Consider the following 13,188-nt stretch of genomic DNA (forward strand, 5'->3'; position numbering starts at 1 on the left):
AATGGTTGATATGGTCTTTGATAGATATTTTGGTTGTTGGGGACGGAGCTACACAAATTTTAGGTCCATAGATCTGTTTGCTTTTAAATAACTCTTATTTCGATTTCAAAAGTTCATTTGCATTAACAGTCAACTATATATACATCTTCAAGATCTTGTACTGGAAAACTTCCCCAACGTCCCAAAACACTATATCACATAAAGTTTGAAATCACTTATGCATTATTACAACTGTTAAACGAATTACTTGACTCAATTCGGGTCGGTGAAAGTAAACAAGCCGAATCTAACAATATATATAGAGCCGTATTTGCGAACATTCGTTAATATTATATATATATATAGTATTGTTAATTAAAAAATAAAATAAAATATCATATCTATATAATAGACCAACATGAGTCTTCTAAGCAAATATTAAAGAAGAAACACAAAAACTTATTAAGCAAATGCAAATACAGTGTGAAATATTTTATTTTTATTAAAAAGAATACATCAAAAACTTATTTTATCACGTCCAACAATACATATACCTCGTCATCGCAATGCAGCACCATGTCATCCTCCCGACAAGAAACTGCTGCCAAATTATACTATATATTTCCTCACAATCATCAAAGGAGGCAAATGAGACAACAGAGGGCCTTACATAGGAATGTTGTGCAATCCAATATTGAGGTCGGAAGAGATTGAGATGAGGAGACGGCGGGCGTGGGCGTTGTGCCACGCAGCTTTGAACACTCTCTTCTGATGAGCCCTTATAGACTGAGAAGGCTTGTGAGTGTTGAATCTGATATCGAATATGTGTATTGCAGGGTCTGTCGATCCAGAACTCATGTACAAACCGTCGGGAGACCACGACTGATTTATGAGAGCCGACTGTGAGTCGCTGCACTCTTGATTCCACCCGAATGCATGGATTTCTATTTGCCTCAGTCTAAGATCAAATAGGCGTAGCTGCCGCTCTGGGGTCCTGCAAATATGGCAAGCTCAAAAAAAATTTCATTAAGTTTTAAATCAAAAAATCATGGGCCCGAGATTGCTACCAATTTTAAATCGAGTGATAACAATGAAACTTTGCCGTATCCATGTATTGTACGGCTAAATATAGAGATAAATATTTTTCTACAATACTAAGGTGCAATTAGCAGAGTTAAAGATGAAGAGCAATCGCAGATTCGAATACAAAACTCACCCTGTCTGAACCATAAAGAGGTTGAAGTCGCACGGATTAGGCAAAACACTCATGCATTTGCTGTCCAACTGGTGTGTGTAATCCAACCTTTCTGTTTGTACATTATAACCAACAATGCGCTTGTCTGCACCGACAGACATCACAATATTCTTATGCTGAATCCCAGCAACTCCCATCACAGCAGAGGAATGGTGATGTTTGTGTAGAGGTTTTGCTTTCCAAGAGTCTTCGGAGTCTTTCTCAGACCAGATAAATACAGCATGATCACTTCCACCCGTGACGAATTTCGTTTCATCCCAAGGCATGAACATTATGCTGTTGATGATGCCCTTTACGTGAGGCTTGTCTTGCAGAAAGTTTACGCGGGTTTTCTGCAGGTTATCCAAACAAGGTTACTACTAAAAGCAAGCTTCTCATTCAGAGCTATTGAAAGTATATGCATTTGATCAATCAGAGCCATTGATCAAAAGGAAAAAACTTAAAAACTCTTATAATTAGTCCCATAATATAATAGATATTAATTTTACTCATAATTTTAATCTGATTTACTTGATCAACTTTGTAATTAGTCCAAACATTTTCACATCTATAAAGATTGATGGAAACCACTGCCTTGCATATTCTTCTTAAATATACACATGCTAATGCTTTTCTTTTCTTTTTTCTTTCAATTGCCACGGCTTTGAAAATCAAAATAACCAAGAACTCTAAAAACTAGTCTATTTGGTCATCAACTTCTTGTGGACTAAAATAGAAATCAACATGCCTTTAGGGATAAAACTGCAATTTTGGAGGGCATCAGAGCTTAACATTCGATACAGTTATTCATTCATTCAAAGGATTTGTCATCATTTGTGCAAGATTTACCATGAGAAGGAATGATCAGGAAAATCAAATACTCCAGACTGCAACACTGAATATTAAAGAATACACAGGTGCCTCAAATAAGAGATTAGCAAAACAGTATCAAATTGTTTGTTACCTCTTTTCCTTTGTTCAGATTCAGAAGGGATATCTGAGAATCTCCATTGTCTGCAGTATAAACTGAAAAGAGTTTGTTTCCCTGTGGACACCAAGCTATGTCCTCCGGCCATCTCTGCTTTTCAGATTGACAATCGGTTGAACTCAGAAGAGTTGCACTTGTTCTGCACTTTATTGTAAGGACAGTAAAATCAGTTGGATTTAGAATAAGTGAATAACTAATTTGCTATCGAATAAAAAATTGAACAGGCTATCATGAACAGAGGAGAAACTATATAGATGCAGAATTCCATTCTATGGATTAAAAGGATATTATCATACCCTCTTCCCTGAACTTGCCATAGATTGACTAATCCATCAAGTGCACTGCAAAATCATAATATAAATTAAGAGAAGTTACAACCAAAGCCGCTGTGCTGTTTTAGAAAAGAAAGAGCACAGTAAATGCAACTTTATACAACTTCAAGAGCAACAAACTGCCTTTTCATAGACAAAAACAAGGAGGAAAATGATAAAAGCACGAACCCAGAATTTTGTATCAAACATTTATGCACAATGAAATGCTGTAAAATATTTCTGTTACAGATAACAAATGCACAGTAAATGCCACACATATATGATACAATCGCTTCGGTTACCATGCTGATTGGGTCAAATATGTTTATAAAAAAAGTAGCACATATTTTGATAGCGCATTATATAATTACATATACCACAATATATTTTTATTTCAGCACAATAACAAAATAAACAAATAATACAGTACAACACAATATATAACCATACAGTAAATATTAATACAATATATAACATAGCATATTATATAATTCCATATAGTAACACATGTTTATATATAGCACACAATATGCTATCTTCCTTGTGATGAAATGCTAATTGCTTCAAGTTAGTGTGTTAACTTGGTCATATGTTATCTGGCATGTGATAAAATGTTAATTGCTTCAAATTAATGTGCTAACTTGGTCAAATCAGCACGGTCATCACCCTAACTGCCGCCATGATACAATATTAGACACAACACACAAACATTCACGACTAGAAACATTTTAGGAACCATGGAAGCATAATGCACAGTTAAAACACAAATAGGATCAAGATATTGAATATGATTCATTCTTCTCCTATTTTTCTATCTTTACAACAATTTGGATCTCAACAAAAATTTCAGACTCAAAATAGCTAGGAAAATAAGTGATATATATTATATATAAACGCAATAGTTGATAACAAAATAGAGAATAAGAAAGAAATTGACTTACTGAAATAAAAAGTATATAAAAAAAATAAACAAATAAATTTCAAAATAAGGGGGCAAAGGGGCAATGATAGAGATGAAAAGGCTAAAAAAAATTAAAGAAATTTCTTTATCATCATCAATCACTTAAAATAAATTAGAGTATTAGACAAAAGAAAGAATTGCACCTTGGGTAACTAATGGACACTCAAGGCATATGCCACAAGCAAGCTATTTAAAAAATGGCACAGAACACTTAGAGCCCTAGAGCACCATGCTTCACAAAGCATGTAACAAAAAATAAAAAAAGAAGAGAGTGTGAGTGATTCTGATTCCTCAAACTCACACAAGTGATTCTACTTAGCTCAAATTTCTAGACTTGGAAGAGAATGCCCTAAAGAAAAACCCAAGATAACAATAGAATATTGGCAGTGATCCTTGTACTCTGCAGTACAATCATCCAATAGAAGAGTAAGGTCAGTGAGGTAAAACTGATGCCAACGAAACATTCACATATCTCAAGTCACAAGTTATAGAACTTGCCAAACCCTTGTAGATCAAGTGGTAAGGCATCCTTGTTTGGGGGCTATGACCCGGGTTCGAACCCGGGTGGGTGCACGTGTGTGTGTGGGGTTAAAAGAAAGTTACAGAACTTTGAGGTTTGTTGTATTGCTAATTTATTCCTACCATTTCTCTTGAGGACATCCCACAACAAAATTTGATTTCCTGTTGTGTACCTCTTTAATTTTCTTCATATAAGTATTCTATGGATAAGAAAAGGCTGTTATATTTCTCATATCATTTATAACATAATCCCACAAGTTTCACATACATGGAGTACATAGGTTCAGCTACAAGATGAACAGAAAAGGATAAGGCCCTTGCACTGTTATCAAACTTAAGTAATATTTGACCAACTTAAAAGGTTGTGACATCAAGTTACTATGAAAACTCTTGTACCCAGAGATCAACGTACATAGGACAAGATCAGTTCATCTATCTACACCAATTTTCCTATCCTAATCTACATTTATGTACACCAATGTTTACCTATATAGTCAGCGCTCCCCCTCAAGTTGGAGCATATATATATAAATCATGTCCAAATTGTCACAAATATAGTTGATAGTTCCTTAGAGAAATGTGTCCCAAGTTGTTCTTCGGAGTTGATCTACTACGTTGAGATGAACCCTTCTTGGACCTTGTCATGAATAAAGTAACAATCAACTTGAGTTTGCTTTGTTTATTCATGAAATATTGGATCAGATGAATTGTTTAGAGCTTGGTTGTCACATATTAGTGAAGACAAAATTGTGTTAATTTCAACTTCAACTAATATACATTTCATTTATTCCACAAAACATATTTCCAGAAGTAACTCACACGATATACAAATGATAGCCTTGAGGCATTAATCATGTATGAACTAATCACCATAAACACTAATACTGAAATGTCAAAACAAATGAAACATAGAGAGACCAATTAAAATTTAAAAAAAAAAAAAAAAAAAAAAAAAAAGCACCTACAAAGCAAAGAGTTTTGAATCTGTTACAGCTGCATGTGGAAATTCCCAACTAAAATTCCCGAAGCGAAAGAGAAGGATAAATTCAAAACCAATGAAACATATGCTTCACTTATCCTTACTGTTTTCATCTCTGACGGAAATCAAAACCCTCCTAGTTTGTGTCATAACAACTAATCATGTTCCAGAAATTTATCATTTATTCTTATTATTTGTTGAGAATATACCCTATATTGGAAAATTGTGGGATCTCCCTTTGGCTTATAAGAGTGAAGGGCCACTCCACCTATCACCAATTGGTTTTAGGTTAGAAGCCCGGATCCCTTCTTAACACTATTAAAAAGGAAATAGGGAAGGGCGGGTTACCTTGTGACAAATAACTGATCATTTGTTGGGCACAAGACAAGACTTCTAAGCTTTCTTTTGTGTTGGCTGGACAAATAATTAGCAGTCTGACAGTGGATAGTGAGTGGTGAAGGGCTTTTGTTGATCAACTTAATCAAATCTTTATGTTCTCGCTGTTCTGTCATTGAAGCCAAACAGTATGAATAAACTATGATAGAACATGAACCAAAGCATATGAAAACCAGAGTGGCTAGAAACCATGTGCCCATTCAACAAAAACATAAACATATGAAAATAATTGTAGTCATTGAAAAGGATTAACAAAAGAAGTCAAACCAAGTTTCCGCTTTGCTCCCTTGGGCTGATTATCCAGCTCAGACGATTTCTTATAGGCTTTTTCTTGCTTCGCCTTGGCCATAGTGTTGCTGTGATGCAGCATTGAGGCGGACACTGATCCAGAACCATCGGAAATTCTGTTTACAGTTTCTGTTGCCTTTGTTGGTTTAGTATTTGGTAAGACAGCAGATGGTGCAAGATGTGGTCTAGACTGTGTTTGGTTTTTCATGTTGTGTCCTCGAATATTAGCCAATTTATTTTGGCTGTCCTTCAACCTTTTCTTTGCATCGTTAAGCTGCAACACCACACACAAGGTCATTGACCCATAGAAGAAAAAGTTGCTGAAATAAAGACATTAATCGGATCAGCTATAACTCTCTTTTTCCACTCCAGTTTTTTGTTCTTTGGGCTCTAGCCATCTGATATCTAGGACTATCTTAAGCATAACTAATCAATCTGCCCAAATTGCATCCAAAATGTGACTATTTTGCATATAATATAGATTGGGAGATCACTTGTGGCCTGCAAAAGTGATTGGACACTGATGACACCAATGAGAACAAAATCTAAGTAAAAAGATAAGATAAGAAGTAGTTCCACCATGTAATGTGCAATAACCAAGCCTGTGTTGCTTGCTCCTCTGAACCATTGAATAAGGCCAAAATAGCAAAAAGCTTCCGCTAGATTTGCAAATGCACAAATTACTTGCACACATATGAAAAGGTCCAACATTATGTGAATGGAAATTTAGGCTATGTTCTTTTTCATGGATTTCTCAAATATTTATTCTATTGACTTAATTTTTTCCTACAAAAAAATATCAAACCAAATAACTATTTTTCATTTATTACATTATACTAAAAAATCAACTTTACATTCAAAATATTACATCAAACAACTATTTAAATTCAATCTTTTACTATTGAAAAATCCAAACCCAAATTCCAAATCCACAAACAAACACACCTTGTTTTAGAAAAAGCCCTAATCATTTAATGATATATATCTAAAAGTGAAGAAAACACTAATACATAATTTCTTATCACAAATCATTGTTTCCATGCAATTATAAGCTTTTGTTAAAACATGTATGAACTAAACCAGTGGTTCCAAAAAGTTAGAACAGCTTCAAAAAGCCTGTACTGCATGGATCACTTAAACAAATGAACCCGCTACTAACTGCCAATTTGCTTCCTAAATTAAGTATCACATCCTCAAAATCCTAGGAAATCAAAGCTCAGATGCCTTTAGCAGTCGAGCACAATTATGCATCGCATTCCTATCAGTCGGACGAACCTCGATTAAGAGAAAAACAAATCAGCATCATCACCATCAATCCTCCACATTGACTAAATACTTCAGGACAGTAGCAAATTTGATCTCAAGTCATAAGGTCACCAATAATCAAATTCAAACCAAAAGATAATAAGAATAACACGTTTCAACTAAAAAGTGCTCAAATAAGATAATAAATGAAAGCGCCCAAAAGTTTAAAAAGGAAAAGCAGCAATAAGCAATAGATATATAACCTGGGAGTTATAGTAGGTAATTCGTTGGCTCAGGTGTTCAACTTCTTTTTGGCGATGCTCTATGAGGGCGATTATAGCTTCTTCCTGCTCATTCCTGATCTGCTCCTTAGTTTCATTATTTCCATCTCGTTCTGGTTTTGGTTCTTCTAATGGCTCCACCTCTTCAATAGTGTTTTCTACTCTCTCGAATTTGGGTTTCTTGAGGGGTGAATAGCCGCTCATTTTCGTGAAAAACTACGAATTCTTGTTCGCCCGGATTATCGGGCAGATGAAAGAGAACGTACGCTGTTCCTAATGTGCTTAGGGTTGGTTGTGTACAAAGCGTGGAAGAAAAATAGTACCCGGGAGGCTAGGACTTGGTATGTTATTTCTGCTATGACATATTATATATAGGTGTCATTAATTTATAATGCTTTGATATGTGTCAATATTGTATTATGCCAACCAAGCTAAGTTGGTGACTAATCTTTTGTAAAATTCTTATAAATATGGTTTTATGGGACAAATAAAGGTGATATAAAAATTCTCACTATTTTGCATGTTTCTCTTATTCTCTCCCTCGACTTTCTCTTTCTCTCTAATTATATACACATATCTATACATATATATATATATTTATCTAAGTTATCTTTATATACATTATATACTTATATTTATATCATATTTGATATATTTCATAACACGTTATCAGCACGAGGCTTTGCCGAGGAAGTGCATATAAAGATAACGTATTTTTTTGTTGTTGTTTTTGTTATATTACTCGGAAGGTTGCGGAATTTCTGAAGAAGAAATATGAATGTTGAACATGTTATAATGAATAATATCGAAGACAGTTCATGTCTCATTGATAGTGCATCAACGCACACCGTTTTGAAATATAAAAAATATTTCACCAACCTGAAATTGGGAAAAATTGAGGTGAATACCATAAGTGGTTGTGCGAAGTTAATTGAGGACTCTGGAAGAGCAATAATATTTCTCCCTGAAGGAGTAAAACTTGATATCCAAAATGCACTATATTCTAGTAAATCTCAAAGAAATTTGTTGAGTTTTAATGATATTCGCAGAAATGGATATCATATTGAGACATCAAGTGTGGCAAATAATGAATTTTTGTTGATTACAAAATTCATTGATGGACATAAATGTATATTAAAAAATTGCCTTCATTATCTTCCGGATTATATTGCACAAAGATTAATGTGGTTGAAACATATCCGGTAGACCAGAAGTCTACAGATTTTATGATTTAGCATAATCGGTTTGGGCATCCTGGTAATACTATAATGAGACGAATTATTGAAAATACCAATGGCCATAACTTGAAAGATCAAAGGGTATTAAATACAAATGAGTTTATATGTGTTGCTTGTTCAAAAGGGAAGTTAATAACTAGATCATCACCGGAAAAAGTGGGAACTGAATCCCCTTCATTTTTAGAACGAATTCAGGGTGATATATGTGGACCTGTAGATCCACCATGGGGACCATTTCGATATTTTATGGTACTTATCGATGCATCTACTAGATGGTCGCATGTGTGTTTATTATCTACCCGCAATTTGGCATTTGCGAGGTTGCTTGCTCAAATAATTAGATTACGAGCTCAGTTTCCAGATCACCCAATAAAGAAAATTCGTCTTGATAATGCTGGTGAATTTTCATCCAAAACATTTGATGATTATTGCATGTCTATTGGAATTGACATTGAACATCCTGTACCTCATGTACATACTCAAAATGGTCTAGCTGAATCACTTATAAAAAGGCTGCAATTAATTGCAAGACCTATGCTAATGAAATCCAAACTTCTCATATCTGCTTGGGGATATGCAATTAAGCATGCAGCAACAGTGATAAAATTAAGACCGACAAGCTATCATAGCTACTCCCCAGTACAATTAGTGTACAATGAAAAGCCCAATATTTCACATTTGAGAACTTTTAGGTGCGCGGTTTATGTGCCAATTGCACCGCCCAAACGTACAAAAATGGACCCTCAACGGAGATTGGGGATATATGTCGGGTACGAATCACCATCTATCATTAAATATCTTGAACCATTGACTGGTGATTCATTTACGGCTCGTTTTGCTGATTGTCATTTTGACGAGTCGCATTTCCCGATATTAGGGGGAGAAACTGATCAACTGAAAAAGGAAATTACTTGGAAAATACCATTCAGTTTTCTTGATCCTCGTACAAGTCAAAGTGAATTAGAGGTACAAAGAATTTTACATTTGCAGCGAATAGCAAATCAGTTGCATGATGCTTTTTGTGACGCCAGCAGGGTCACTAGATCTTATATAGCTGCTGAAAATGTACCTGCTAAAATTGTTATTCCTGGAGACAAAATACAAAGTGCTAATGAATCAAATGTACGCTTAAAGCGTGGCAGACCTGTAGGTTCCAAAGATAAAAATCCTCGAAAGAAAAGAGGAACAAATGAAAGGATTGAAGATTTGAATGTTAATCAAAACCCTTAAGAAACAGATAGTAACATGGATCAGATTTCTAGAGAAATTGATCCTGATAAACTTGATGAGGATGTTAATCCTAATAGAATTTCTTCTGAAGAGAATGAAATTATTGAAAATTCAATAAATTATGTTACTACTGGAAAGCATTGGAACCGAAGTGATACAATTATGGATAATGCTTTTGCATATAATGTAGCACTTGATCTAATGGAAAATGACGATGATCAAGAACCTAGATCAGTTGATGAATGTCGGAAAAGAAATGATTGGCCAAAATGGAAATATGCGATCCAGTCTGAATTAAATTCACTGGCAAAACGAAAAGTTTTTGGACCAATTGTTCAAACACCTGAAGGTGTTAAACCTGTTGGCTATAAATGGGTATTTGTTCGAAAGCGAAATGAGAATAATGAAATTGTCAGATATAAAGCAAGACTTGTTGCCCAAGGTTTTTCACAAAGACCTAGAGTTGATTTTAATTAAACATATTCTCCAGTAATGGATGGAATAACATTTCGATATCTTGTCAGTTTGGCAGTACATGAAAATTTGGATATGCGTCTGATGGACATTGTAACTGCATATTTATATGGCTCGTTGGATAGTGATATTTACATAAAAATCCCTGAAGGATTTAGTATGCCTGATGCATATAAATCAAAGCCAAAAGAATGTTATTCTATTAAGTTACAAAAGTCTTTGTATGGGCTCAAACAATCTGGTCGCATGTGGTATAATCGTCTCAGTGAATCATTATTGAAAGAAGGATATGCCAATGATTCTATTTGTCCGTGTATTTTTATAAAGAAAAATGGGAGAAATTTTGTAATAATAGCTGTCTATGTGGATGACTTGAATTTAATTGGAACCCCTGAAGAAATTCAAGAAGCTATTGAATATTTGAAAAGGGAGTTTGAAATTAAAGATTTCGGGAAAACGAAATTTTGTCTTGGTCTACAAATTGAACATTTGGAAAATGGGATTTTGATACATCAATCTGCATATACCCAGAAGGTATTGAAACAATTTGCAATGGATAAAGCACATTCATTGAGTACTCCAATGGTCGTTAGAACTCTCGATCCTATTAAAGATCCTTTTAGACCAAAAGAGGAGAATGAGGAAGCACTTGGTCCTGAAGTACCATATTTAAGTGTTATTGGTGCACTAATGTATCTGGCTAACAGTACTAGACCGGATATAGCATTTGCTGTAAATTTATTAGCCAGATTTAGTGCAATTCCAACACAACGACATTGGAAAGGAATCAAACATATTTTTCGTTATCTCCAAGGATCTATTGATCTTGGTCTATTATATCCAAAAGGATCTCGACATGAATTGATTGGATATGCAGATGCTGGGTATCTTTCTGATCCGCATAAAGCCAAGTCTCAGACTGGCCATATGTTTACTTGTGGCGGTACAGTGATATCTTGGAGATCCACTAAACAAACATTAACCGCCACATCTTCAAATCATGCAGAAATAATAGCAATCCATGAAGCCAGTAGAGAGTGTGTTTGGCTAAGATCAATGATTCATCACATTTTATAGAATTGTGGTTTGAAATCTGAAAATGATAATCCTCCCACTATTCTGTACGAAGATAATGCAGCTTGTATACGGCAACTGAAAGAAGGATATATCAAGGGAGATAGAACAAAACATATTTCACCGAAATTTTTCTTTACTCATGATCTTCAGAAAAATGGTGAAATAAATGTGCAGCAGATTCGATCAGACCAAAATTTAGCAGACTTGTTGACCAAGGCTTTACTGACCGCAACGTTCGAGAAATTAGTAAAGATCATCGGGATGCGTCGGTTGCAAGATTTCAAATGACGTCCACATCAGGGGGAGCAATATTTCAAGTGATGTCCACATCAAGGGAAGTATTTTTAATGCATGAATGACGTACTCTTTTTCCTTAATTAGGATTTTTGTCCCATTGGGTTTTTTCCTAGTAAGGTTTTAACGAGGCGTATTCAATGCAATTAAATGACACCTAAGGGGGAGTGTTATGACATATTATATATAGGTGTCATTAATTTATAATGCTTTGATATGTATCAATATTGTATTATGCCAACCAAGCTAAGTTGGTGACTAATCTCTTGTAAAATTCCTATAAATATGGTTTTATGGGACAAATAAAGGTGATATAAAAATTCTCTCTATTTTGCATGTTTCTCTTCTTCTCTCCCTCGGCTTTCTCTCTCTCTCTAATTATATACACATATCTATACATATATATATATTTATCTAAGTTATCTTTATATACATTATATACTTATATTTATATCATATTTGATATATTTCATAACAATTTCATTGGTTTTCATGTTTTTCTACCCAACGATTTTTTCACGTGAACAGATGAAAACAAATTATTTTGTACTGAATTTTTTCATTTTTATACTTCTTTTTGCTTCGACTAATATTCGTATATTTTGATTAAGTTTTGCATTTTCTTTCAGTTTATTGTAATTTTAGGTCTATTTTAATTTTAATAATCAATTTATTTTTATGTTTAGTTTTCTAGAATTTTAAACATTGTGTGTGGAATATTTTCTTGAATAGGATAATATTTAATTATAATTTCAACCGATCATATAGAGTAAATAATCTAACTAAAAATTTTAACCACAATATAAATATTTAACATTTATTTATTATTATTAATATATGTTTATATGTATTTAGATATTGTATATATCTTTTTACTTCATAATAATTATAATTCTTTTTTGAAATATATTAGGTTATATATCTAAATTACCATATTTTTATAGAAAAAACAATGAACAATTGATTTGAAACTAATCATTTTATTTGATTTTTACAAAATATATATTGGGTGTGTTTGTTGGAGGGATTTTCCTCAATTTTCCCTATTTATCAAATTTTTTTTCCTAAAAATATAAAATTAAACACCATTTTTTTATATTATATTAAAAATTTGTTTTTTTATTCAAAACATCACATTAACACCTATTTATATCTCATCATACAACTATTTAAATTCAAAATTTTTACTATTCAAATCTCAACTCAAAATTCAAACCCTCAAATAGAATGTACTATTCAAATCCCAACTCAAAATTTTTAAATATGAAGAATTTATATATTAATTCCAATTAGAATTTTGATTATTGCTCTCTTTTTTTATATATATATTTGGGCTGGAATTATCGGCTCATAAGTAAAATTGAGCATCATTTCAATTGAATATTAGTCATTAAATTTAATAGTAATATTTCAATACTATTAATTTATATAACTATCTTAGTCATCCACCTTCATTTTCTCTTTTGTTTCAGCATTACCTACAAAATAACTCAGAATTTTCCAACAAAATTAATGGATCGGATCAATGGAGACTATCAGATTAATTTTCTATTATTCTAACTCCAATTAATCCATCAAGAAGCACAGAGACATCAAAGAAATTGTAGTTTCAAATACTTCAATGCCTTCATCAATGCCGGACACAGTGGAAATCACTCAATCATATAAGCTACATCGGGACAATTGATTTGAAA

The 13,188-nt window shown here is 33.4% G+C and overlaps 1 protein-coding gene across 1 annotated transcript; it reads right to left on the bottom strand.

Annotated features, from left to right (window-relative positions):
- Positions 1–426: 426 nt before the first annotated feature.
- On the bottom strand, positions 427–7,518 carry LOC127241092 (uncharacterized). The gene is made up of 7 exons (XM_051259981.1): positions 7,164–7,518; positions 5,635–5,929; positions 5,320–5,476; positions 2,498–2,542; positions 2,178–2,340; positions 1,196–1,566; positions 427–973 (listed from the first exon to the last, which is right to left on the bottom strand). Exons 1-7 carry the CDS (start codon positions 7,383–7,385, stop codon positions 646–648), a joined length of 1,581 nt encoding a protein of 526 aa, XP_051115938.1. The 5' UTR covers positions 7,386–7,518; the 3' UTR covers positions 427–645.
- Between the last annotated feature and the right edge of the window lie 5,670 nt (positions 7,519–13,188).

Source organism: Andrographis paniculata, unplaced genomic scaffold, assembly GCF_009805555.1.
Source record: "Andrographis paniculata isolate CXL003 unplaced genomic scaffold, ASM980555v1 Contig80END, whole genome shotgun sequence".
Lineage (NCBI taxonomy): Eukaryota > Viridiplantae > Streptophyta > Magnoliopsida > Lamiales > Acanthaceae > Andrographis > Andrographis paniculata.